At 39.8% G+C, this 27,837-nt stretch overlaps 4 protein-coding genes and 1 pseudogene across 5 annotated transcripts; 3 read left to right on the forward strand and 2 right to left on the reverse strand.

The window, feature by feature from the left end:
• The window catches only part of LOC124459726, a 35,573-nt pseudogene extending 27,838 nt beyond the window's left edge, over positions 1 to 7,735 (forward strand).
• Positions 7,736 to 13,075: 5,340 nt separating this feature from the next.
• LOC6651503 (V-type proton ATPase subunit B) lies at positions 13,076 to 16,640 on the reverse strand. Its single transcript, XM_002072624.4, has 4 exons — positions 16,558 to 16,640; positions 16,331 to 16,446; positions 14,280 to 15,541; positions 13,076 to 14,222 (listed from the first exon to the last, which is right to left on the reverse strand). The coding sequence occupies exons 2-4, from the start codon at positions 16,401 to 16,403 to the stop codon at positions 14,085 to 14,087; spliced, it is 1,473 nt and encodes a 490-aa protein (XP_002072660.1). The 5' UTR covers positions 16,404 to 16,446; positions 16,558 to 16,640; the 3' UTR covers positions 13,076 to 14,084.
• Positions 16,641 to 16,781: 141 nt separating this feature from the next.
• On the forward strand, positions 16,782 to 18,547 carry LOC6651504 (sorting nexin-12). Its single transcript, XM_002072625.4, has 3 exons — positions 16,782 to 17,254; positions 17,520 to 17,615; positions 17,673 to 18,547. Exons 1-3 carry the CDS (start codon positions 17,081 to 17,083, stop codon positions 17,901 to 17,903), a joined length of 501 nt encoding a protein of 166 aa, XP_002072661.1. The 5' UTR covers positions 16,782 to 17,080; the 3' UTR covers positions 17,904 to 18,547.
• Positions 18,548 to 19,216: 669 nt separating this feature from the next.
• LOC6651505 (CCR4-NOT transcription complex subunit 10) lies at positions 19,217 to 21,877 on the forward strand. Of its 2 annotated transcripts, XM_023180318.2 has the most exons (7): positions 19,217 to 19,391; positions 19,469 to 19,582; positions 19,648 to 20,469; positions 20,528 to 20,855; positions 20,918 to 20,985; positions 21,060 to 21,404; positions 21,467 to 21,877. In XM_023180318.2, exons 2-7 carry the CDS (start codon positions 19,500 to 19,502, stop codon positions 21,780 to 21,782), a joined length of 1,962 nt encoding a protein of 653 aa, XP_023036086.1. In that variant the 5' UTR covers positions 19,217 to 19,391; positions 19,469 to 19,499; the 3' UTR covers positions 21,783 to 21,877. The 2 variants fall into 2 exon arrangements, with proteins under 2 accessions (XP_023036086.1, XP_046865191.1); XM_047009235.1 differs by lacking the exon at positions 19,217 to 19,391 and having other exon boundaries at positions 19,430 to 19,582.
• Positions 21,878 to 24,444: 2,567 nt separating this feature from the next.
• LOC6651506 (lipase 3) lies at positions 24,445 to 26,643 on the reverse strand. The gene is made up of 3 exons (XM_002072627.4): positions 26,066 to 26,643; positions 25,663 to 25,832; positions 24,445 to 25,571 (listed from the first exon to the last, which is right to left on the reverse strand). The coding sequence occupies exons 1-3, from the start codon at positions 26,162 to 26,164 to the stop codon at positions 24,629 to 24,631; spliced, it is 1,212 nt and encodes a 403-aa protein (XP_002072663.1). The 5' UTR covers positions 26,165 to 26,643; the 3' UTR covers positions 24,445 to 24,628.
• Positions 26,644 to 27,837: the final 1,194 nt, after the last annotated feature.

The raw sequence follows: 27,837 nt of genomic DNA on the forward strand, positions 1-27,837 counted from the left end.
GAGAAAGGGAGAGAAGATAGATAGAGAGAGAAAGGGCAACAGTCAGTGGCAAAGTCGAAATCGAAAAACAGAGCCCATTGCTGCTGATGCCTAGTTGCCTCGGGCTAACCATTGGGGCATTAAATGTCAGATACACATAGACGCACACACAGAACACACACTCTGGGACGTGGCATGTATGTATTTGCTTTTATGCTTATGCTGCACAATTGATACTCCTCCCTTCTTTAGTCAACGAAATGCCTTCTGACGCAATATATTTGCAGCTTAACTAAAAGCAGGATAAATATCCTGAAGCCAGGGCCGTGGCATTAGCTCAATCTAAACTGTTGGCGGCAGGCGGCGTCAATTTGCTTAATCTTGAATATACATACATACATACATACAATAGCATCAACAACTAAAGCCGAAAGCCAGACGATTTCAAAAACATTGCCCAAAGCCGGACCTTTTGGGTTATATTCCTTTTCTTTTTTTTTATACCATACACCAATAGGGTGAAATGGTATATTAAAGTCGCCAAAATGTATGTAACAGGCAGAAGGAAGCTTCTCCGACCCCAAAAAGTATATATATTCTTGATCAGGATCAACAACCGAGTCGATCTAGCCATGTCCGTCTGTCCGTCCGTCCGTCCGTCTGTATGAACACGCAGATCTCGGAGACAATAAGAGCTAGAGCCACCAAATTTGATATGTAGACTCGTGTGGTATGTAAATATATAGAGTTAATTGGAATTTTGGCCACGCCCTCTTACGCCTCCAGAATTTACAAAAAACCGTTTTTCTTAAAAAGTATAGCAGATAGAGACATCAAATTTGGTTTATATACTCGTTTAGTTAGCGCGCAGAAAAAAATTATTCCAACTTTTGCCACGCCCCCGGAACTTACAGATATTGACTATTTAAAAATTTTGCCAATTTTTGACCATCGCGATCAAATTTGGCAGACTAATTAATCTTATCTATTTCTATCAAACTACCAAATTTGATTGAAATCGAACTAGAAACATGCAAAATATACGTATGAACGTATTTTGCTACGCGATCCATAATGGCAGAATTGGCCGTTGGCTAGTGGCGGCGCTAGAGTGCTCGTGTGTTTGTAGAGTGAGCGAGATAGCATATGAGGCATGTTAAAACAATTTAATAGACATACATACATTTGGTTTTCGAAATTTTAAATATTTGTTTCACCTGGTGTATGGTATACCCAAATCGGCGAGACGACTTACTTACTTCATTTTTTTTTGCTTTTTCGCATTTCTCCATCCACGGTTTTGGTTATTCTTGTGATTTATTTGGTTAAGCTGTCCCAAATCCAAGCAAGGCCCGAAAAATCCAGCCCACAAATTATGGAAGCTAGTGTAAGTCTCAGGGAAAAGGACAAACTACTTTAGCTTCATTGGCAATGGACGGTCCACGGTGGATAAATTTGGGAATGGTGTCAGAGCGAGACGCACGAGCAACCGTCCTTGGCAACTGTTCGAACTGAACATGGCATTCAAACTTGACTACTAATGAGTTAATAAGGTGATTTACTTGACGCCACAAGAGCCTTAATTACTTACATATATATAAAATTCTCCATCTAAAGACTTTCTCTCCTTTGTAAATTTCTCACACATGATAATAAGCCCCATACCCTTACACACACGAAGTGAGAAATGGATGAAGCATCGTTGATTGTGGTATCCATTCACCTGCTTCTATCTCCCCTCTGTCTCTCCGCTTCCAGTCTGCTTGTGTTGATTTTCACACTGCCTTTTGGCTCATTAAAATTCACATTCAAACATTTTGCAAAATACTTATTAACAAACCTTTTTACGCGAACTTATTTATGGCACCAAATATTGTAGGCACATACATATTCAACCTTCCAACGGCGGCTTAGGGGAATTGGGGATTGGGTGCTTTGGGTCGGTTTATGGGACGCCGGATCAGCATCGTTTTGGGACACTTGCCAGATGCTGTTTATGTGCCTGTGCGGCGCATAAATCGAGCGGAAGCAGAGCGCATAACGAGAACCAGCGAGTGAATGCCAAGTGAAGAGCCACTTGCATTGACCATGACCATGAACTTTTGTTGGATTTCTTAATGATGCCAGACAAACGTCTCGGAATGAGCCACCAGCCTCTAGATTTCCCATCTTGTCCGGCCTCGCCCACCCTTGTCCCAACCCACTTGACATTGCCTTGTCAGGGACCAGCAGACAACAAAAAGATACAAATCTTTTGCGCACTGGCCCTACTCGCCCCTATTCTGTAGGAGCGGTTAGAAAGATTTTAAGCCGCAGCAATTCAGAAAATAAAATATCTGCAACATTTAGATAATCTACGAAAACGAGTATTTCGATGATGCGCAATGACCCAAAATTAACCAATATCTAATTGTAAAACAAATTTAAGAAAATTACCTATCCTTATCTGACCGGTTTAAAGTATATTTAAAGAAGTGGGAATGTAGTGACATTAGATTCTATTATACTTTCGATTAAGTCGCTTAATCTCATCCATCTGAACGTGAGAAATTTCAGGTGGATAATTCCATTTGCCAGGCGTGTTATGGTCCGAACTCTCTGAAGCGTTGTTTACAGAATCAAGACTGGAACAATTGGTTAAAGTTTTGTGATGCAAGAAAAGTTTCATTAGGGGTGTTGGTGGGGCGGAGAATGGGAATGAGAATGGGGATGGGTGGTGTTTTGTACACCACCATCTACATAAACCACCAAGCTCAACCATCGCCAACCAAATTTTTTAACTTCATTTAGAACTCATTAAAAACTTTGGCATAATTGCATAAATTTGCAAAGTCAATGGAAAACTTGTCCAGGAAAAAGCAAGCCAGAGAGCTGTAAAGGAGCAGCTGGCCCGCCCACATCCCTCCAGTATCGCGTCTTGCTGACCATCCGCTGCAGAGGGTGGATGTAATTGTAATGATTTGAGTGACTTGGGCTTGGCTCAAGAGGCTGCGGCAACTCTATGTCCATTGACCATTTAGTGACCAAAAAACTCAAATTTTTTAAAGTAATAATTTCCCCTCTGACCTGACATACCTATGTTTAATTTAATTCCATTGTGATATTATAGTGCTAATCACATTTGTCATTTAAAATTGCATGTTTAAATGGCTGTGCCTTTCTCCACCAACTATTTAAATTTCTGAAATAATCCGAAACATGTCAGACGAAAATAACAAAACAAAATTATTAGTATTGCAGTAATAAACCAGAGGGCCGGGGCTAACTTCGACCGCGTCAAAGTTTGTATACCCTTGCAACTTTTTTGGTAACTCTATCCCTACCTATAGCCATCAAAGTGGAAAAACGTTTAAGCTAAAAAGGTTAAAGTTTGCAAAAGAACGGCCTACAATCTTAGCATAGGAATTAACGAAGTTATTTACAAAAGTCACTGTTTTCGACCGATCGTTCCTATGGGAGCTATATGATATAGTTACCCGATCTTTATCAAATTTGGCACAGTCATTAACAGATATATTAAACTAAAAAATGTTTAATTTGAAAGCAATCGCGTTAAAAGTGACGAAGTTATTGACAAAAGTCACTGTTTTCGAAAAATCGTTCCCATGGGAGCTATGTGTTATAGTCACCCGATCTTGGTCAAATTTGGCACACTTATTTATATGTGTAATAAACTCACCAATATTAAATTTTAAGATAATAGCTCAGAAACTAACGAAGTTATTGAGAAAAGTCACTGTTCGTGACTTTGCGGTTTGTATGGGAGCTATATGATATAGTTGTCCGATCCGGCTGAATCCGAGATATACAACCCCTGCAGTATATACAAGACCACATACAAAATTTCAGCTCTGTAGCTCCAACGGTCTAGGAGGAGTTTGCGTTGATCCAGACGGACGGACAGACGGACAGACGGACGGACGGACATGGCTATTTGAATTCGTCTCGTCATGATGATCAAGAATATATATACTTTATATGGTCGGAAATGCTTCCTTCTATGCGTTGCACACTTCTGACCAAAATTAATATACCCTTTTTGCAAGGGTATAAAAATAGTATATAATCTCAATGTTTTAAGATTTTACTCCTGTTGCATTCCCTAGGCAACAAAAACTATATTTCATTCATTATGCAAGTTTATTTATTTTTTATACCATACACCCATGGTGAAATGGTATATTAAAGTCGCCAAAATGTATGTAACAGGCAGAAGGAAGCTTCTCCGACCCCATAAAGTATATATATTCAGGATCAACCGAGTCGATTTAGCCATGTCCGTCCGTCTGTATGAACACGCAGAACTCGGAGACTATAAGAGCCAGAGCCACCAAATTTGGTATGTAGACTATTGTTGTATGTAAATGTATAGAGTGAGCGAGATAGCATATGGTATTTAATAGACATACATTTGGTTTGCGAAATTTTAAATATTTGTTTCACCTGTATTTTATTTAAATATTTGTGGTATACCCAAGTCGGCGAGTCGACTTACTTACTTCATTTTTATACGCATAGAAGGAAGCATTTCCGACCATATAAAGTATATATATTCTTGATCAGCAAGACGAGACGAGTTGAAATAGCCGTGTCCGTCCGTCCGTCTGTACGTCCGTCTGGATCAACGCAAACTCCTCCTAGTCCGTTGGAGCTACAGAGCTGAAATTTTGCATGTAGGCTTGTATATACTGCAGGCATTGTATATCTCGGATTCAGCCGGATCGGATCACTACATCATATAGCTCCCATACAAATGGCAAAGTCACGAACAGTGACTTTTCTTAACAACTTCGTTATTTTCTGAGCTATTGTCATGAAATTTAATATTGGTGAGTTAATTACACATATAAACGACTATGCCAAATTTGATCAAGATCGGGTGACTATATCATATACCTCCCATAGGAACGATCTTTCGAAAACAGTGACTTTTGTAAATAACTTCGTTATTTCCTATGCTAATATTGTAGGCCGTTCTTTCGCAAACATTAGCCTTTTTAGCTTGAACGTTTTTTCACTTTGATGGGTATAGGTAAGGAAAGAGTTACCATAAAAGTTGCAAGGGTATTCAAACTTTGACGCGGTCGAAGTTAGCCCCGGACAAAATGAGCACTTCGGCTCAGACCTTATGACTTCAGGCTCACTTTTTACTTAGACCTTAGGATTTTTTCCGTTAGAAAAAGAAGAGAGAGCGACTGTGCCGCAGAGTGGGGCCTCTGCCCGAAAACCGGTGCATTTTATTATTATTTTTCTTGTAATAATATTCACGCTTATACTTCATACTTTCGGACAATTATTGATGTATTAATTGTAAAAAAGACTTTCACTTGTACTTTCTCATGGAAATTAAATAAAAATACAAATACATTTCCTTTAGGGTTTTTAATAAAAAGCTCAAATATCAAGTTTAATTCCTATCGCTTTCTAATTAAGGGCAGACGGTCATGACCATATAAAAAATATATAAGTTAACAAGTAACACTTAACATAGGATATTTTATAAGTTCATAATCTACCCTCGCTATCGCGTGCTCTATAAGTTAAGTAGCAGCCCTCGCGATTGCGACATTGCATAAATTGTATCAGCGCGCTATAGCTGCAATGGTCAGCGACGGTAACCGGACACTTTTGTTTTGCTGCAAGAGTTTCCGTTATCGCCGAAGATTTGCTGAGTCGGCTTGCCGACCATGACATTGTGGCATGATGCGAATTTTGGGCTTAGCTTAAGTGAAATATTCTATGTATTAAAAAATCAGTTTGAATACAGCGCTCTTCCAGTAAGTCGCTTAAATAAATATTCACTCCGGCACTTAGCCGTAAAATAATTTGTTTTATTGTCTGAGCCCAAGGCCAGCAATAAGAGGCTCAGTTTGCCTCTCAACCTAATCTTCACCCTTAACAGGACTGGAGCTTTGTAATTGGCAATAAGAGGCTCAGTTTGCCTCTCAACCTAATCTTCACCCTTAACAGGACTGGAGATTAGTAATTGGCGCCCAACTAGTGGTCGGACTCCACATCCACTAATAACCAAACAGCAGCACAGGAGCTGCAACAAGCAACAACAAATAAGACAGCAGCGAGGGAGCTGCCAGTGACCAACAAAAAATTAAGACAGCAGCGAGGGAGCTGCAAGTGACCAACATAATAAAGAAATATTTTTTTTTGTGTTAGTGGAATCATGTAAGTGGATACTCTAGCCAAAATTTTTTCTTATACAAAAGTCTTAATTTTTTGTAAAAATTAGTTTAGTACTTGTGAGTGTTTAATATTGCAACAAATCATAATTAATAACAGTAATCTGAACTAGGTGAACTTGTGAGAGTGACTGCCTTGAGAATTCTAGGTAAAACAATTTGTCATCCAGTTCGTTAATAAAATTAATTTGTGTTACTTTCTGTGTCTAAAATTGTGCTGTATCAATACATACAGTTCTCGTGGTTCAGAGCTACAACGTAATTCGACCCGTTTTGCTTTTCGCGGCCACTGGCCTGCGCATGTTCAGCCAATACAGAACACCTCGCAAGCACTTTAGCGACTCAGATTCCGACTGTGACATTCGCATCGAAGCCTCGGCTACAAATCCTCTCCCTGCATTTTCTCCCCATTAGGTAAAATGGATCCAGATCAGCTTAGGGAAATAATAAGGTCAGCTGTCAGCGATGCTTTAGCTGAACAGGCCGCTGCAAACGAGCAGAGGGATCGAGCATTGACTCAAAGAATTAATGAGTTGGCTCAACAAATAGCAGCAGCAAACGCTGCCGCCCCACAAATAGCAGCAGCTAACGTTGCCGCCCCACAAGTAGTAGCATATGCTACTATAGGAATTAGAAACGACATTCGCTGTGACGAGCCACTAGATGCCGTCACAGGAAAAATACCTGAGCATAATAGGGCCCATAGGTCTGCACAGGAAAATATTAAGCAGGTACTCTCGGAGTACTACTTTCCAAAGATGGCAAGAATTGCCAATGAAATAGTACAAAATTGCAAAACATGTGCTAGGGCTAAATATGATAGACACCCCAAAAAACAAGAGCTTGGAGAGACACCGATCCCCTCACATGTAGGAGAGATGTTACACATAGACATTTTCTCCACTGACAAGAAATACTTTCTAACTTGCATCGACAAGTTCTCTAAGTTTGCTATTGTCCAACCGATCCCCTCAAGAACCATTGTGGATCTGAAGCCAGCTCTAATGCAAATCATGAATTTTTTTCCTAAAGCCAAATCCATTTACTGCGACAATGAACCGTCATTGAATTCAGAGTCCATAGTGACTATGCTCGCAAACAACTATGGGGTCAGCATTTCAAATGCACCGCCATTGCATAGCATCTCGAATGGACAGGTTGAGCGCTTTCACAGCACCCTGTTAGAGCTAGCCAGATGCCTAAAAATCGATAGAGGCATAAATGACACTGTAGAAGTCATTTTACTGGCTACAACTGAGTACAATAAGTCGATCCATTCGGTCACCGACCAGAGACCAGTCGATGTGGTTCAGGCTCACCCAGATGAGCCACAAGGAAAAATACAAGAAAAGATCAGAAACGCTCAGACGATGCTCAGAGCTAGGGAGAACGCAAATCGTCAGAATAGGGTCTTCGACGTTGGTGACAGAGTTTTGGTCAAGTCCAACCGACGGCTCGGAAACAAACTCACACCTTTATGTGATGAGAAGACAGTGGAAGCAGACCTGGGGACCGAGGTCCTCATTAAAGGGAGGGTGGTCCACAAGGACAACCTAAAGTGACTCCCTTGTCTTTTTTGTACACCTTTTTTTACGCCACTAGGCAAACTCGTATAAGTTAGATATAGTTATTCAACTTACCTCTAGCCACTTGGCATAGTTTAGAGCACGCTAGGTTTACTGAAATGCAATTGATAAACGCCAATAATAGACAGATAGAAATAAACACTAGAGTTCAGGACCAGCTTAATCAGTTAACAATTACTGTCAACAAAATTCTCAAGATAGCCAAAGACTCACAGGTTGACACTGGCCATTTATATGAAACACTTCTGTCTTGAAACAGAATGCTAATGATGGAGTTGCAAAATTTAATGCTTGCTATTACTCTGGCAAAGGCCAACATTGTTAGCCCAAACATTTTGGACCATTCAGATTTGAAATCAATTTGGCTAGAGGAACCCACCAACACTCCCATAGGAGATCTTATGTCCGTTGCGTCCGTAAAAGTTCTTCAATCCATTAACACGATACACTTTATAATTAAATTCCCCAAGATTAAAAGAGCTTGCAGAAAGATCACAATTTATCCTGTTATCCACAAGAACTTCATAGTGCGATTGTTTGACAACGTCATAGCCGAATGCGATGGAGAAACCCACACACTGCAGAGTTGCGCCGCTTCACCTGGAGCCACATTTTGTCGTCTGGCTTTGGAGAGTTCATGTGCCAAAGAGCTCCATGCAGGTGTCACGGCACACTGCGAGATCCAGCCGAGCAACCTGGAAATAATCACCCATGTAGATGACGGAATCATAATCCTCAACGACGGGTCCGCAAGGATTCAGGTGGACAACGGCACTGAGATCCAGGTACAAGGCATGCATCTCATCACGTTCGGAGACCGAGTCGCAATTATCGGGACTCTGTTTTATAATCACAACAACGTGCGCAATAGAGTCCCGGGTATTGCCAATTCTCCCTTGCTGAACATCACTGCCACCCAAGATGTCCTCAGCCTCCCTTACCTTCATCGTTTGAATGAACGTAATCTGGAGGTTATACAGCAATTCCAAAAAAAAACGCCGGAACTGATCAGGCCTATCGTGTGGCATTCATCATCGGAGCCATATGCTGTGCTTTGATCTGCATTGGCCTCACTCTTTGTCGACTCATCGGTGCAAAGAAGTCTGCAATGCAGTTACGAGAAGTCGTCGCCGGCATTGGGTCGGCCGAGGACGGCCTTACACTTGAAGGGGGAGTAGTTAACAATTAACACTTAACATAGGATATTTTATAAGTTCATAATCTACCCTCGCTATCGCGTGCTCCATAAGTTAAGTAGCAGCCCTCGCAATTGCGACATTGCATATCAGCGCGCTATAGCTGCAATGGTCAGCGACGGTAACCGGACACTTTTGTTTTGCTGCAAGAGTTTCCGTTATCGCCGAAGATTTGCTGAGTCGGCTTGCCGACCATGACATTGTGGCATGATGCGAATTTTGGGCTTAGCTTAAGTGAAATATTCTATGTATTAAAAAATCAGTTTGAATACAGCGCTCTTCCAGTAAGTCGCTTAAATAAATATTCACTCCGGCACTTAGCCGTAAAATAATTTGTTTTATTGTCTGAACCCAAGTTCAGCAATAAGAGGCTCAGTTTGCCTCTCAACCTAATCTTCACCCTTAACAGGACTGGAGTATTGTAATCAATAAGAGGCTCAGTTTGCCTCTCAACCTAATCTTCACCCTTAACAGGACTGGAGCTTAGTAATTTATATATAGCTGATGATAATATATATTATACACAATATAGTAATACCACTACAAGGATATAAAAAAACAGTACTTTAAGCAGAACTCCAGATACTCTTTTCGGTTTTGAAGTAAAATTTATTTAAATATTTTTTGGACAAATAATAAATAATTATTGAAAATTAAGAGAGTTTTGTTTAAGTTTTAAAAAAATGTAGTTAGAAAGACTGTCTAAAAATTTCAGACATCGGATCAGCCATTTTCGAGAAATTTTTGTCACCGACTTTGAAAACACATTTTGAGCAGTCAGTTTTAGAATCGTAATACATATATGTGAATAAACGTTGTCGGTAGTCCTATATGCTCCTGTTTTCCTATTTACAATCCCGAGGGTTTGAAGGGCGTGGACAACGTCCTCGTTCTGATTTCCAATCTAAGAGAGTAATTAAATTTGTAAATTGTAAATTTGATTAAATACGTTTTTGCAATACTTACGTTCCCTCTTTTTGCAAGCATAGAATTCTAGTTTACATTGTTTTTTAAAAGAACATTGCAAATCCCTTCCACGTCGCTTGTAATGTCCACAAACTTCTACATTAGGATAACGATTACAATCGTCACGACACCTTTGAGCAGCACCCAAGCTGGTCATATAAAGGACAATTGCGAGAACTAATAAAGTAACTGTTAACTTCATCTTTACTGAAATATATTGCTTGCTTGGATTTGATCTGCCGCTTATATAGGATCAAGAGTTGCCCCAAACCCGGAATTCCCATATCGGCTGAGCAAATAGATTTAACAATGAAGTCACTGGAAATTTTTTTGAGATGCATTTAAGCAATTCGATTATAAATAAGCCATTGTTTATGATCAATTTAACCCACATTTTGTTCTGAATATAAGATTTATCCCTTTTGTTCTTAAGTTAAATAATGCAACAGATAAATATTATTTTTCGAGCAAAATATTTAGTCAAAATTTGTTCTGAAAAGAAAAGTTCATATTTGCTGGCAGTTTTTAACCTTCGTTTTTATATAAAATAATGATCAATTTTAAATCAAAAGACAATTTTATTGCAATAATAACAAAATAATTTGGATAACTTAATTAGCTGAAACTTGAACAAATTGATTGGTCTGATTTACGATATCAGATATACATCAAACTCGGCGATAGTACTCAAACGGTACTCACAGGTTTCCTCAAGGAGCAGATACATCTACCATCAATGATGGACCCCTTCGTCCTGGAAACTTCAATACGCGGAGGGTTTATATATAATGCCCCATTCTAAAATCCCACCAGATCTATGAGGTCTCTAAATGGTGCCTCAATTGATTTAATATTTCTAAAGCCACGATTTCTCTTCGATTCATTGATGACGACAAATAAACCAGTTTGGCCGACACTCACACACTTTCGATGATTCAACAAGTTAAATTGTCTCAACTTAGATACAAATGTTTATTACTCAGTAGTTAGTATTTCTTTCCCCAAAAAAAAATTGTCTTAGCATTGGACGTGTCATACTCTACGAAACAATAAACATTTATTGAGGAGTCCCTAATAATTGCGGAATTTAAATTTACCCAAAAAATGTTCCCAATATATTTACGAGAAATAAAAAAACTTGCATTTGTTAAAAAAAAAATTCTTAAATTCCTAATTTTGAATCCTTCTAGTAAAGAGGAAGAAATTATTACAAAATCATATTACAAAAATTAAATCCTTGCCTTTTTATACCCTTGCAGAGGGTATTATAAAATTGGTCAGATGTTTCTAACGCACAGAAGGAGACGTTTCCGACCCCATAAAGTATATATTTTCTTAATCAGCATGAGAAGCTGAGTCGATATAGCCATTTACTCAGCCATCTTAAGAGCTATCAAGCTGAAATTTTTTTGTGCTTTTTATTATCTGGAGCGGCAAGTAAATTATCAGGATCGGACCACTATATCATATAGCTCTAGAAAAAACATTTTCATAAAAATTGGAGTATCCCCATGAAATTTACTACCATGATAGTCAGGCCCGGACTGGGACCCTAAGGGTCCACCGGGCACAAGTTGAAGGGCCCCCTATATTATATGCTTTTTTGGGTTTTACATCAAGTATGATCGTTTATGTGAATAAAACAAAAACGACTTCTTACAAATAAACAAACATTTTTATTTGCCTATTTTTTTCTTTACCAATGCGCTTCTACGTAAGGCGTAATTTTACTAGATTTTAACACTCATCAAACAGTCAAAAGCTTTTCAAATAAATTGCTCCGTAAGGATAAGGCGTTAAGAATTCGTTCATCTTCAATTTGATTCAAGTTTTTTTTTCAACTGCCATAAGCAAGAAAGTTTCTAAATGCTTTTGCGTCAAACAGCTTCTCAATCTGTTTTTGACATATTTTAACTTGGAAAATGATCTTTCAATGCAAGAAACAGCAAGAAACAGCTACGATATGAGGAAAATTATTCGGGTCGAGGCATGAGAAATCTGCTGCTAGTTTTCCATGTTCCGTAAACCGTGATTTGATTGCACAAATGGTTTTATCAATAATGACATTGTGAACTTCTACCATAAATTTTTATTGAGGTTCATCGATTGGTTCATCACGGGTTTTCTCACCCAGTAACCTTTTCTTTTTGTGCGGCGTATTTTACTGGGAACCTTGTATATTAAAACATAGTAAAAATAAATTAAGTCCTCTGCTACATAATACTTCTTCGCTTTGGAAAACAATGCCTGAAAATCGAATGTCTTACAGAGCCTGTGAACGACAGGGGCCCCAGCGCCCATCGATTTGTTATGGTACAAAAATGATTCTTAGTGGGAACCTCGTACGAAGGGCCCTAGTGACTAAAAACTGCTACTCTACTACATGAAATTTCATCAAAACACCCCCACATCACCCCCTACCTTGAGGGCCCACCGGTCATTTGCCCGGTTGCCCGGTGGGCCAGTCCGGGCCTGATAATAGTATTGAATATAAAACATCAGATCCCAAAATTTCAATCCGATTGGATAAATAGAACATAAGTTACGGTCAATAAAAATCGGTTCAAATTCTGCCGGCAGCGCTGCTTGCTGCCTACTACGTCATCATCAAATCAACAGAGCAATGCTACATAAACTGTATGTGTCGCGTGACGTGCTTTGCTTAGGGAATGATGAAAGAAGGAAAAAAATTTTAGTAGAAAGAGTAATAATGTTTTGTTTGTGTTGTTATTAATGAACCGAGTTGCAGGGATAGAAATTTCAAAATGTAAAAATTAGTGCCAAGGACTGCAAGGGTATATAAATTTCGGCATAGCCGAAGTTAGCTTCTTTGATTTAATATTAATATGAATTATCTGAGCTTAGTACTCTCGATCGTATATACAGTACCTATATTTTAAAAACTTAATGCATCGAAATGCAACTAAAGGCGCAAAAAGATTACCCTATTTAAACCACAGAAAATGTGATTCACAGCTTTAAGATTCGAGACTAAGTAAATCAAAATATGCCATCCATATGATTGCAATCCTTTGACATAACTGACAGATACCCCTTTGTCAGTTGCTTCAGATTATTCAGAACACATGCACTATTGAATTCGATTGCACATTGGTTTTCGTATCTTCTTTGGAAGAGATTGGTTTTTGTTGGATTTAACATGATTTGGTGTGTAATTTATTAACTCATCATTTAAATGTTCTATAATTTATACATATATATGAATCATTAATTATTCTTTAAACATACGATTAGTTGAACATATTTTTGTTGTTTATGCTGTTGATCAAGTGATTTGTTCACCCGTGACTATTACCACGCAACAAACAGATTTGGATGGCATTAATGCAGATTTCATTAACAATTGATTAATCAAAAAATTGAAAAAAATGATTCCGATTAGTTGTCTACATTGCCTACGTTTAAGACATTTCTGGCATTTTTTTTTTTCTTTTTATTTTTGAACTTAGTATTTCATTTATTTATTTTTTTTTTTATTATTTGAGTTGCTGTACAAAGTGTTTACAAAGATCCGTGCGCAGTGCGGGGACAGGAAATTATGGTAAGGGACGGGGTACGGTTACGGGGAAAAAGTGTCTAATACTTGTGCGAACTGATATCGAAGCGCGACAAATCAAAATAAAAGCAACAAGAAACTGAATTTTGGTTTGGAATGCAACGTCGATTCAAATAAAGAAATGATAATTTATAGAGCACAAACTTAAAACCTAACAAAGAAAATGTTGTAAACTTTAACAAAATGAACGCGCGAAATAGGGAAAAAAAACATTGAGTGTACAAAGTAATTTGCGACGATTAAACAATTCAATTATTTATGTACAACGATAGGAGGACGACAACGATAACGACGGCGACGACTACGACACGCATTAAAATAGTTGTTCTTTCTATTCTTTTTTTTTTTTTTGTTTTTGCTCCGTTGAATATTATTTAACTAGATCGGCTATCGCAAAGGTTGAACAAATAGATACGATATTATATATAAATATATATATATTGTGGCTTTATGTATGTGGATATATCAAGATAAACACATACACAGCGGGATATTGCAAAAGCGGATAGCTCCGCCGGCTTAAATTATGAATGAAACAAAATTTTGGACAAAAATCAAAAACAAAAAAACAATCAAGAATCAGAATCTAATGGCGGGAGTCCCTAGGATAGAATTCAGCCAAAATGGAGGCTGGAATACGTTTCAACATCTCCTTGGGGAAGATACGCAGCAGCTGCCAGCCAATATCCAAGGATTCAAAGACAGTGCGGTTCTCGTAGTTGCCCTGTAAATCAAGAGAAATTAAACATGGTCATTGACCTAACTGTACGTCTAAGCTCACCTGAGAGATGAAATTCTTCTCGAACTTGGTCAAGAATTCCAAGTAGAGCAAATCGTCGGGCGTCAAGGCCTCCTCACCGACCACAGCCTTCATGGCCTGGACATCCTTGCCGATGGCGTAACAAGCGTAAAGCTGATTAGAGACATCTGAGTGATCCTTGCGGGTCATGCCCTCACCAATAGCAGACTTCATCAGACGCGACAGGGATGGCAACACATTGACTGGTGGGTAGATTTGTCTGTTGTGCAACTGACGATCAACGTAGATCTGTCCCTCAGTAATGTAACCAGTCAAATCGGGAATGGGATGGGTAATATCATCGTTGGGCATAGTCAGAATGGGAATCTGGGTAATAGAGCCATTGCGACCTTCCACACGACCGGCGCGTTCGTAAATGGTGGCCAAATCGGTGTACATGTAACCTGGGAAACCACGACGACCGGGCACCTCCTCACGGGCAGCGGACACCTCACGCAAAGCTTCAGCGTATGAAGACATGTCGGTCAAGATAACCAGCACGTGCTTCTCGCACTGGTAGGCCAAGAATTCGGCAGCTGTCAGAGCCAAACGGGGAGTGATGATACGTTCAATAGTTGGATCGTTGGCCAAGTTAAGGAACAGACACACATTCTCCATAGAGCCGTTCTCTTCGAAATCCTGCTTAAAGAATCGGGCAGTTTCCATATTGACACCCATGGCAGCGAACACGATGGCAAAGTTATCGGTATGGTCGTCCAGCACGGACTTGCCTGGCAGCTTGACCAGACCAGCCTGACGACAGATCTGAGCAGCAATTTCATTGTGCGGTAAACCAGCAGCTGAGAAAATAGGAATCTTCTGGCCACGGGCAATCGAGTTCATCACATCGATGGCCGAAATACCGGTTTGAATCATTTCCTCTGGATAGATACGTGACCAGGGATTAATGGGCTGGCCCTGAATATCCAAGAAGTCCTCAGCCAAAATTGGGGGTCCCTTGTCGATGGGCTTGCCAGAGCCGTTGAAGACACGGCCCAACATGTCCTCGGACACGGGAGTGCGCAGAATATCGCCGGTGAACTCGCACAGAGTGTTCTTGGCATCAATACCCGAGGTACCCTCGAACACCTGAACGACAGCCTTGGAACCACTCACCTCCAGCACTTGACCAGACCGGACGGTGCCATCAGCCAGACGGAGCTGCACAATCTCAGCGAATTTGGGGAACTTGACCTCATCGAGAATAACCAGAGGACCGTTCACACCAGACACAGTCTTGTAGGCTACGGACGGAAAGATGTGTGAAAGGGAAAAGAAAATAGTAAAAAATAAATACGTATTTATTTTGTTGGATTCTACCGCTCACATGAAACACAACCAGTAGAAAATTTAACTGATAAGAAACTCAACTGTCAACCGAAAAAAGTTGTGATCGTGGGAGGGGGAGTAACGGGGTAAATTATGTCAGCTGACTATCCACGAGCTGCAGCCAATTTTTAAGGAATTGATAATGCAAAATCACAGAGAATCGAAAATCGAAAAGCAAAGCCACTCTTTTTCCATAATATAACATGAATTAAAATTGTTTTAGAGTTTTAACTGCATCCCGTTACATAAATCGTTAATCAACTCAACTCAACTTAATAACTCAACTTCAGTTTCCAATTGGATTTTTAACTCTCGCCTCTCCACCCCATTCGTAGTCAGGTGCCCGCTTACTGACAAGAGAGCAAACAGCTGAGCTGCTGCTACTGCTCTGTCACAACACAAAAGTCATGTGACAGTGAAAATTTTTCGTAAAATTGAATTTACAACACTTTGTCGGTTGCTAAAACACTAATTAATTACAGATTCATTATTATTTGCCTATATTTCACAATTACAAAAGATTGAGAAGCCCCTTGCGCCAGTGGTGGCGCAAAATACCTTATTGATTCTTATGCTTTTTGCCTTACACCCAGATTCGTGCAAACTGTCATGGCGGACCCGTGAAGCGCTTTCGGTTGTTCGCCTTGTCTTTTCTTGTCAATTGTCACAATTTTTAAGTAATTTTTTATTACAATGGTACTCACTCAGGCGTGGTTGCGAGATAAAGTCCCTGGAGACGGCCAGGACATGCTCCCGTTGTGCTTGTTGGGCATTCATTTTGTTCTCTTTTTATTTTGAAAAGTGCACAGCAAATTTCGAGCTGGAAAAATAGAACAAATCACAAACGGCGTTGGTGAATTTAATTGCTCAAATCAATAAATTAGTTCAATTTTTAGATAAAATTCACTTGGTCGTATTGTTCTTGACATACAATTTTTCAGTTTCGAATTAATACTGAGCGACACACGCAAAATTCCAGGCCTGCGAGTCGTTGCGGAGTACGAAGAAAAATTACTCTGGAAGTGTAAAATTTGCTCTGACGTCACGTGCCATCACATGACCGTAGGGTTGCCATTAATTTCGTTAAAATATCGATATATTGTAGCTACCGTGGAGCAACCCTAAAATTAATCGATAGCGGATGTAGACCGGTCACACTACAATTTATTGGAAAGTTTGTGTTGTTGTAGTTAAACATTAATTAAATTATATTAGTTAATACAGACAGTGTAACCCAAACAAAGGGTAGCACAAAGGACAACAAAGTTCTCGAAAATTGCGGCATTCCAATAGAGTGAGAAGAGAGAAGCAACAGCAGTAGCAGCACCAGCCACAACACAACAACAACAATAAATAAAAGAAGGGAAAGACCAGCACTACACCACAAGAAACCCGTTTGTACAAAGGGGGGCGTCTACCACAATTGCAATTAGAGCTTCTACTGCAGCATCAGAATGATGGTTGAGGATGGGACCGCCGATGCGACTCGCCGTTTGAATGTGAAAAAACAAACACTGGACGATGCGTACGCGGTGCCGGCCAATTTCCTTGAAATCGACGTGGTCAATCCACTGACCACGATGGCGGCGGGCAAGAAACGGTACACGGACTATGAAGTTCGTATGAGAGTAAGTCCAAATTGATATCCAAGTAACAGCCAAACGAATGGTACCAAAAAAAAAGCGTTGATAAGTGATTGCGGTGAATGACTGCGCATATATGTACATACATATGCATATGTGTATCTGTGTGTGTGTGTGATACGCCTATAAAACGAATCGGAGCGATAACTATTAGTCACAATTGCAGCAACGGCATCCATTGCTGTGATTGAGTCATGCGGGTCACTAAGTGTTTTCATTTTCCCATTTCCATATTTTTAAACTTTTCCAGACCAACTTGCCGGTTTTTAAAGTGAAGGAGTCCAGTGTAAGACGACGATACAGCGATTTTGAATGGCTGAGAAATGAGCTGGAACGGGACAGCAAAGTGAGTAGGCAGAGTGATCATCTTCTGAATCGATAGTGACATAAACATTCTTTACAGATTGTTGTGCCCCCGCTGCCGGGCAAAGCTTGGAAACGACAAATGCCATTTAGGGGAGATGAGGGCATCTTCGATGAAAATTTTATCGAGGAGCGGCGCAAGGGTTTGGAGGCGTTCATTAACAAAATAGCTGGCCATCCACTGGCGCAAAATGAAAGGTGCCTGCATATGTTCCTGCAGGAGAATGTCATCGATAAGAACTACGTACCCGGCAAGATACGCAACACATAAGTGATCAATTGTGAGGGCCAAAACCAACCACATCAATGCAATGACTCGAACGAACAATTTAGGGAGGAAGAGAGGACAATGGAAGTGGAATCTGAAAATGATAATGATGATGATGGGAACTGCTCAGTTAATGTTGAGCCTCTAGTTGAAGTGTTGGGAATTTTTATGCAAATGCTAAATTCAAGTTTATATGCAATAGTATACATAAAATATGAAATATATGTATATATACATACATATACATTTATTATATACACGACAAATGTATACATATATATATATATACCGAATAGTGTACATAATAATACATAAAATTGTCAAATATTTCGTGGCAGGCTTCTCCCCTGCTCATTACTTAAAATTTTGGAGCGTGCCGCATTTGACGCGTGGCCCCTAACGCTCACGGCCTGCCTCTGCCCCCTTCCCCTGCCCCTGTTATCCCCACTCATTACCATTAGTTGTTCTGTGTAAAATTTGAATTATTATTGTTTTTCAAATTGCAGCAGTAAATTCCCCTCCATCATCATATACATACCTACATAATATTGTATAAAACAAAAAAAAACCTAACAATTATTGAATATTTTGAATCAATTTAGTGAATAATATTGTACTTCGAATCAAATTAAAATAATTCCAATGTATAGTTGATTTTTGTGTAATTTTTTATTCAAATTTCTCGTTGATTTCTTTCCAGAAAAAAATTGAATTTTTGTAATAAGTGCTAAATTTCTTCAAAAAGTCAAACGTCTCGGCGATACCCTACATAAACATCAAAAACAAAAATAGGTGGAAAAAAGTACTCGGAGCTCGGCTCCCACTATATTTCAGGCTCCCCTTCGAACTGGCTCACTGTGTTAGATTCATGTCACTAGAGCTGGGAGTCCATCGATAGTCTCCCCCCTCGATGGATTTTGCAGCGAAGGAAAAAAGTCGACAGTATCGATGGTTTCATTTGAAAGGGTTATTCGGTGCAAGAATGGTTACACCACGCAAATGAAATACAAAATGGTTAATTATCTTTTTTAAGTCCATTTAATTAACTTCTTAAACAAAAAACTAAAACTTCATGGTGATACACTTATTGTGCTATGAAACAAAAAGAATAACTTCATTTATATATTTCAATCTAGTGATAGATACCCTAAAAGTATACACTATACCGGTGATCTTTATGCCTCCTATCACAAACGTCCCGAATACTTTGTCACCAATGTGTTGTATTATATGCAGAAGATTATGTTTAATTAACTAGAACAATTTGTAACAAATTATTATTCTGCACTTTACTGAACACGTGACCACGCACAAATCAAGTTCGATACTATCGCACTTTATAAATTCCATCGATACTATCGATGGAGCCATCGATGGATTTCCCAGCTCTAAAGTCGAGGCAAAGTGTCTGCACTGAGAAATATAAGCTAAATAATATAAACTAAATAATTTAAAATAAATTGTGTAAATCAAATTACTATTCCCAGTCGAGTTGAGTGTACAGAACATACATACGGCATATATATATATTTATATCGCAAATTTTTCCATATTTACACGTCTAACAGCCTAGTTTTTTAAAAGCAGCCCCTGGTTCGCATGGATTTTGCGGAGACAACAAGAACCCAAAACGAAGATGAAAACTACAGCTTGCTGTGCAAAGCCCATGAGCAATTCAACAAGTAAGACAAGCTCCATATAGTAAGTCCATCCGTCTAAGTTTATTCTGTTGCCCCTATTCTTACAGCAACGAGTACGACCGCTGTCTGGAGCTTCTGCAGCAGCTGGAGTCCAAGGGAGAAAACAGCAGACCCATTTTACGGCACAACACGGCTGTAGTTAACTATTACAAAAGCGGCTGCACCCAGCACGCTACGTTATTGCAGGACTTAGAAGAATTGGTTCTAGACGTCAAGCCCATACCTGGCTCTGGCTCCGTGGCCAGTGGCACCGAGGGAGTAACTGTTGGCCTGTCGCTGAAACATGGGGGAGGGGGTAGTGCTGCGACTGTAGCACGCTATAACAAGGCGGTCATCTACTACCATCGGCACATGTATGCAACCGCCTTGGAAAAGTTGGCTCCATTAGTCGGTCGTATGGAGGCTTTAGAGAAGACCATTTTGGCCCTGGTGGCCACACTGCAACTGCAGCTGCTCCTAGCTACCAATCAGTTGAATCGCGCCGAGGCGTTTCTGGACCACTTACAATACAAACTCAATTTAGTATCCAGTGCTCCAACCATCGTCCCTACCACAAACACCACCAACACCAGCAGCAGCAGCAGCAACAACACGAGTGCCAGCAACCCAGAGGAGGCCACTGCTGCAGCCGCCACTGTGGGATCTTCTGATCCAGTCGTAGCTCGTGTGGGTAACGAGGGAAGCAAAGGTACTAGCTTGCAACTACTGCAGCTGCTGACGCACGTCCTCAATCGAAAGCCCGTGCTTATAACCGAGGATGGCAGTCCGGAATATGCAGCTCTTAAAGCGCAGCAGTACTACATTATGAAGGACTTTCAAATGGCCGCAAAGCAATTGATGCGCATTAACAATGAATGCACTCAGTCTGGGTAAGAACTATCAGTTTTCAGGGATTTCAAAGAATCGCTAATCGAGAATCCGTTTCAGTACCATTACTCCACACCTCAGTACTTGCATTGCCAACAACATGGGCGTCATCCATTTAAGAGTGCGTCACTATGCTATTGCGGCAAAGTTCTTTCAGAATGCCCTCAACTTTGATAAGCAGTTGGCTTTCAATTTGAGGCAGAGAACGCTGCAGACCATGAGCTCGGCCCACTCCTGCGAGATTCTGTACAATCTGGGAATTGCCATGCTTCATCTACGGCGTGCCAAGGAGGCGTTCCAATGTTTTCTTGTGCCAATCAAGCAATATCACAGCAATCCCCGACTATGGCTGCGCATGGCGGAGGCCTGCATTATGCAACATGAGGCGGTAAGTTGCCGCTTTGGGGCACCCGAATGAAATTTCAATTTATTTTTCGCTTATTTGGACAGAAAGTGCAAGAGGAAGAGCGACAATTTCTGCCTGCCAACGAACACAATGCCAGGAAAAAGCAATATGCGTAAGTACAAATGTCTAGATGATGTTTTCTCTAGCATCTTCCTGGAAATTAATGAATTGGATTTTCCTCTACAGTCCTCAGTCGGCAGCTGTGCCTGAGCTTACATTAGAATTTGCTGCCCTGTGCTTACGAAACGCCCTGTCGCTTACTCTCCATTATAAGGCAAATTTTCATGTTGTCGTTTTGTCGGAGGACTCACCAGAGCAGAAAAGTGATCTGGACCAGCAATCGTGGCGACATTTGCAGGACAATAATTTTTGCAACCCATCAAAGCCAATTAGTATAGAATCATTAGAGAATATGCTTGCCGCCATTTATGCTGCGCATAGTTATGTCTCACTGCGCCTTGAGGATTATGTGACGGCTTTGGAAATGGCCCAACAAATGCTCCACTGCGAACGGTTGTCGGATGCCCACAAGTTAGTCCCATTTCCATTTCTAGTGGGCCCCAATTCTCACTTAAATTGATAATCTTTCTCAGATTGCTGGCTCACATGTACGCCGCCGAAGCGTTAATGCGGATGCACAAGCCTACTGAAGCTCGCGATCACCTGGACCCATCATTCGTCGGAACACTAAATGCCTTTGATCTAGAGACTCGTGATTGGCAGCTCAAGTCTCTCGACGCAGCTCAGAATGTGGTGCGCTACAATCTGGCCGTTGTAATGGCCATGCAGAAGGACTATCCAAAGGCCAAAACACTTTTGTCCACTCTGACCCATGCAGTGGTCAGCCCGAAGGCACTGACTTTACGTCGCCACATAGACACATATTCTGCCTATCCTGCACCCAATTAGACAACAAATTGTGTAAATATTGTAGACGGATTTCATCTGATAAATAACAAAACTGAAAACCGAATGTAAATATAAAGAAATTCTTGACACATGTATATCGAACAGTGACTTATTCTTTCCACATCTAAGCGCCGGTCAACAACATTTGTGTTCTAAATTTTTATGTCATTTGCTGGTCATAAATTAGATGGCAAACTTACATGATTACAAAGATTACAAATATCTGTTATTGGTCATTACACTTTCTCAAAAGCAAAACCAATCAGTTAAAAATACATGTACAATTGTCGGTTTTTAATAGTTGAAATAGTTTTACATAGTTGAAATTAAAGTTGTGCTACTTAGCGACTTGGGTATGTTTGTGTATTGAGCGTTTCTTAAGATAGAGGAGACTGAAAATACTTATCAAGAAGATACAATTTCTCTGCTTAGTTTACATTAATACGCCAATAAAACAGTAATTATAAAACAAGGCAAATTACGAAATAAACAGGGGATCCCCTTGTAATTTTTATGGGCTATATATATATATATTCAATAAAACAATCACCATAAACCATAATGATGGGAAATGGTTTCCCTGCAATTCGATTCACTTTGAATTTTGTGTTTAAAGTTTAAAGACCCTAAAGCACTTACCATGATTTCGAAATATTGTATCCTCGTTCGTTGGCACTTACTATTTAATATTAATCAGGTTATTTAAGGCATAGCTCTTGTACAATTACAATTAGAATTTCTCCCACGAATGCGTCTTATAGAGAATATTACATTACCATTCAAATATTCTATCGCCCACCATCGCTTTCTCTCCCATTCCATTTAACATTTCCACCTGTTGCACAGAGCATGAAGAAATAAAGTAATTTTATTTATTTTATTATGTAAATTCATCGAATATAATACATATAGTGCAGATTTGCAATCTTCTTTTGTGAGTTGATATCTCGAACTCGACATGCTCTTCAGTCTTTTATGACCTATTACTAAGCTTTGGTATTTCTCTCTTGAAGTCTGGAATTAGTTATTAACATATTAAAGCCTTTAACCTTTACCTAATCTCAACTCGCGTGAAGAAGCAGCGATATCAACATTTTTTGCTTTTAAGCAAAAAAGAAAAAAATATAGCATACTGAATGGGGCAGGTAGATTTAATTGTAAGTCAAGTTAAATTTTTTTTGGACATTCCATTTAAAAGAAAAACACCACAAAGATCTAAATGTAAACCAAATTTAGTAAAAATCTGAGAAAAATATTCAAATTTTGTGAATCAAATGGAAATATGTAGCAATATATGTACATACTATGCTTTCTGTACAGCATGTGGGGAAAAAATTATACAAATACACGTGGTTTTTTAATGAAAAACAAATAAATGTAATAATAAATATGAAAAACCAAAAAATAATAAAGGGACCAGGATGTGTCAAAAAAAAGGGAAATAATTACTAAACACAAAAATTACCCATCCGAATACGAATCGATAAATCTACTATAAAGTTGATCCAAAACACCAGAGTGGTAGAGATTCGCGATCTTATTTTATTTGCGATCTATCCTAAATGGACCTTAAGCAAGTATTGTCAAAGGTAATCATTAAATGGGGGTGGAATCACCATTCAACTTTCTAGTCTAAATGGCAGGTCAAGTGGGTGACTTCATTTCAGACGTCTAGTCAGAATGCTGTTTAAGAGCCAATGCATTATCTTGGGTAAGATCTATAAATAACAGTCGTTTTCGCTTAAACTTCTGTCACATTCGGAAGTCATTTATAAATTTAAGGTTTCGATGGTGATGGAAGCTTATTAGCTTCCTCGATAAAACCCAATTAAAGGATGAGGTACGAGTCCAGAAATCATCCTCTGGTCAAAACATTACAAACAAATGTATCATCAAAGTTGGAAACAGCGCAATAAATCGACCTTATACTAAAATAAATAACAAAGATGCTTTCTTATTGACAACTAACTTTTTAGCATATGTTTTCTGGATCAACTTAAACAAATTAATGTTAGACAAAAGCAAGTGATTAAAATAAATAATTGCAAATTGAAATCATTGAATTGAAGGCATTCGTGGACTAGGAAGGTTTAATAAAAATAAATATTTACGATTAATTGAAATTAATGATAAAGCCTATTGGACGAGAAACGTTATATCAAGAAGAAACCCATTGGTTTGCAGATCTGGTTTTGGTTTCCATTCTGCAACTGAGATATAAAATATGAAGCTATTCAAAAACCATTTTATGGAAGTAATGACAGTAAAGTTGAGAAGATTGGTTTATTGGGTGAGAAAAATTGAATGCTTTAATGGGTTCCGAATTCTTCAATGTATGAAGTATTTAGCCAAATGGCAAACTCGGGGACTGGATACTTAGGACCGAGGATGCCGAAATAGAAGTCTTAATAATCTTTGTCATTTAGTCCTATCCCCATATTATTTAATATGAGCCTCAATTTGTGTTGATTGTTGAGTGTTCTAATGCGCACAATTAAAATATTTCAGAATTTATTCTCCAATTTTTCGTCAGCACTTAAAACCAGTAACAGCAGTGGACTACAGCAGGCATCGAAAAACGAGCTACTTACACTGGGAAGATGGGCACAAAAAACGGAATTGGATAAATTATTTTAATTATTTTAAACGTCTACTCAACCAATTGAAATAATAACTTTTTTTTTAATGAATCGTTTTTGGAGCCTTAGATCTAAGTTGTAATAAAAAAAGGGACTATAGTCTATATTACTTAATCAGTCGGTACAACTGCAGATTCAGTTTCTCAAATTGTTCTGTTTTTGGCACTCTTGGTAAGTCGTTCTAGTTGTGCTCCTGCTAAGAGACGGTCAGCGACGGCGTCGCTCATAGCGATTCATGGAGATAACGATGTTGTCGAAAATATATTCTCGCACTCCCAGTCCACAGATGAAGTCAAAGTGATTCCACCGCTTCCAGGGAACTTTGTATACGGCCTCCACGTTTGGCAGACGTGACACCAACCGCCAAATGTCAGCCGGGGCAACAATATAATCATTCTCCGAGAAGAATATCGTAATGGGCGTGGTCACATTCTCCAGAGCATATTCGGGGGGCTCCAGCTGCTGATAGTGCAGCCAGTTACGCTCCGGCCCATAGTCATACTGTCGAAACTTGGTCGACACATAACCCTGGAAGTAGTGCATCAATTGCTTTACCGAGCCCCCCGCCGGAAAATTGGCCATTAGATCAGGCAGCAGAGTCTTGTTGAGGAAACGGGTGTCGTAGCCTACGGCTGGCCAAAGCCGAGTGATGCACACCAAGGGCTTCTCGTTCTCCAGACAGGTCATGGAGAGAAATTTCTTAAAGAACTTATTGGTCGAGAACATCTCGACGCCCTCGAGCATTTTGGATACATAATTGCGAGTACCCAGAATCGGCCCTATGACCTTGGCCAATCCGCTCTTTGTGTTACTCACATAGGCCACCGGGGCCAAGAGTGTGGCAGTCTTGAAAACTGCGTTGTACTGCGGCAGTATAGAGTTTAGCACCAGGAACACGGTGCCACCCTGTGAGATGCCCACAAAATGCATTTTCGGCACACTGCTCGATCGCAGAATGTAATCTATCTGGGCAGGCATGTCGTAGACACTCATTTCGTGCCAACTGAAATTCCAGAACTCACGCTCCGTGGTGTTCATCCAGAGATTGTGACGGCAGTAAATATTGCCCCTGTTGTTTCCCAGCCAAACGTCATAGCCGGCGCGCCATAATAGATAAGCTAGCGAATCTTCTCGTCCATTTAACAACCAACTGCGAAGATAGAGAGAAAGAAAGCGACAAAGAGAGAGAAAGAGATGAATGTAATCAGCAAGCGGAAGTATCTCTGATTAATACTACGTACACATCCGAAGAGGCATACAGGCCGGAGAGCAGAAAGACAACGGGTCGTCGAAGCACCTGACCGTGGATCGGATCCACCTGCGGTATACGATGCAGAGTCAACACGTAGCCATCCTTTGTAGCCACCCTGTGTTCCTCCACATTGTAGCCGTCGTGCTGAATACGTCGCACCTGCAGGAAGTTCGTGTTGGCAAACATTAAACAAACAAGAAATAAGACAACTACAAAAACCACATCAGACGCACGCCAAACAATGTTGGCACATTTATCGCTTGACATTTGGAGGCCATGCGACGCGTGCGTTGTGACATTCAAGTCATTAGGAATTCATCAGACACCCCACCTCGAGTTTGGGCCTCTCCCATCACTATCCCCCAGTATCACAAACCACCGCAACCACCTACCGCATCTGTAATGATGATTTCGCGCGACTGTCGAATGGCCATCACCTGCAGCAGCAGCAGCGATGTCAACATGACGAAATCCAGGCCCAGAAATCTCATGCTAACCAGGACTACGATTACATCAGTGTTGGAATGGATTAAGTAATGCCTCAGACAATCGAAGAAGCTGAACCGGTCGATGCAGGGTCGGGAGTCGGGGTACCGATCGAAAATGAAAGCCACCAGTGCCAAGTGAAGTCAGAAGAAAGGATCGGGTGAGCACGAAAAGAAAGTGCTGCCAGACAGCAGAGCTTTCCGAAAGCCAAAAGGCAGACAACAGACACAGGCACAGACTAAACAAATCGGCCGCCGAGGCCCAGCACACCGTTTTTCACCGTCTCACAGTCGCATGAATGAATATGAATGGAATGAAATTGGCATTGCAATTGCCGGCGTATCGTATCGTAAGCGTTACGTTGATTATTATACCGCTACCGCTGCTGTTCGTTTCGAATGTGTTTTATCGACTGTGCAGGGCTTTCTGCTGTTACTCACGCTTCAACCGGCTCGGCTCAACTCGGCCCCAATGCCCCATCCCAGAAACGCTCCAGCCGCTCAAGCTGCTGCTGCTGTTGTTGCTGCTTGGGCTGCTGCTGCTGCTGCCACCTGCATGCCGTTGCCATGGCGCATCCAGCGAGCTGGCTTTAAGAAAGCGTCAAATCGTACACTGGGCATAATATAATAACACAATTGAAATTGAATGATAGCCCCATCTGCCAATGTGTATGAGTTGGCATCATGCCATGCCGATTTCAACAATTAAAACGCACACACAAACCCCGAAAATTGTCATTTTACCCGTGTGTACAGTGAGCAACAAAATTGTTGTCGTCAATTAAAGCAAATTATCGCACACTATACTCGTAGAGTGGAAAATTTGTGAATAACCGTTGATCAACTTATCTGACAAATGACAAATATTAATCATAATTTAGAACCCAAAGGAGAGAATTCGAAATAGTTGTGGGCTAAATCCATTTCTTGCTCTTGCAACATTCTCTTTTCCAAACCTTTTACAATTATCACAAGAAATGTTAACTGAACACTGATTCTAACTTATATTTAAAAGTTTAAAAATATTTATAGTTTTATCTGGTAAGATTAACAATAAAATCGGAACAGTGTACACAGTTCTCTAGAGACAAAGAGAGAGAGAGAGAGAGAAAGAAGAAACGAACAAGAACACTTTCGATTAAAATTGTACAATTTATTTTTTTTTTGGACAGTGTATACTATACAGTTTCTATATAAAGATGTACATAGGTAATTTTTGTATTGTTTTTTTTTATTATTATTTTTTTTTTTGTATTTTGGGGAGTAGCTTACACATTTTTGGCGTCGGCGTCGCACAGTGGTTGATTTTGTCAATCTGATGAACAAAAAAGACAGCAGTGGCAATTATTATCAATTCCCATTAAATTCTCTGTTTCTTAAAGATTTCTTAAAATACAATTTTGGCAATGTTGAAAAACATTTAATAATTTGATTCAGTATAATTTTTACTTGAAATACAAGTTTAGAGACTTCCTCAAATTTTTTGACGAATCAATTTAATCTGAATTGGGTTTCAATCCTTTTAATTTAAGAGATTTGAGGTTTGGTGTGTTTAGAACAGACTTTGGTAAAACAAGTTGCGAACTACAACTATAGAAAGTCGAAATTGGGGTTCCTTAAGATATTTCCTTTTCCTATTCTCATGGGTATCATTAAATTTATTTGTTTTTAATTGTTGT

The sequence above is a fragment of the Drosophila willistoni genome, chromosome 3R, assembly GCF_018902025.1.
Source record: "Drosophila willistoni isolate 14030-0811.24 chromosome 3R, UCI_dwil_1.1, whole genome shotgun sequence".
NCBI lineage: Eukaryota > Metazoa > Arthropoda > Insecta > Diptera > Drosophilidae > Drosophila > Drosophila willistoni.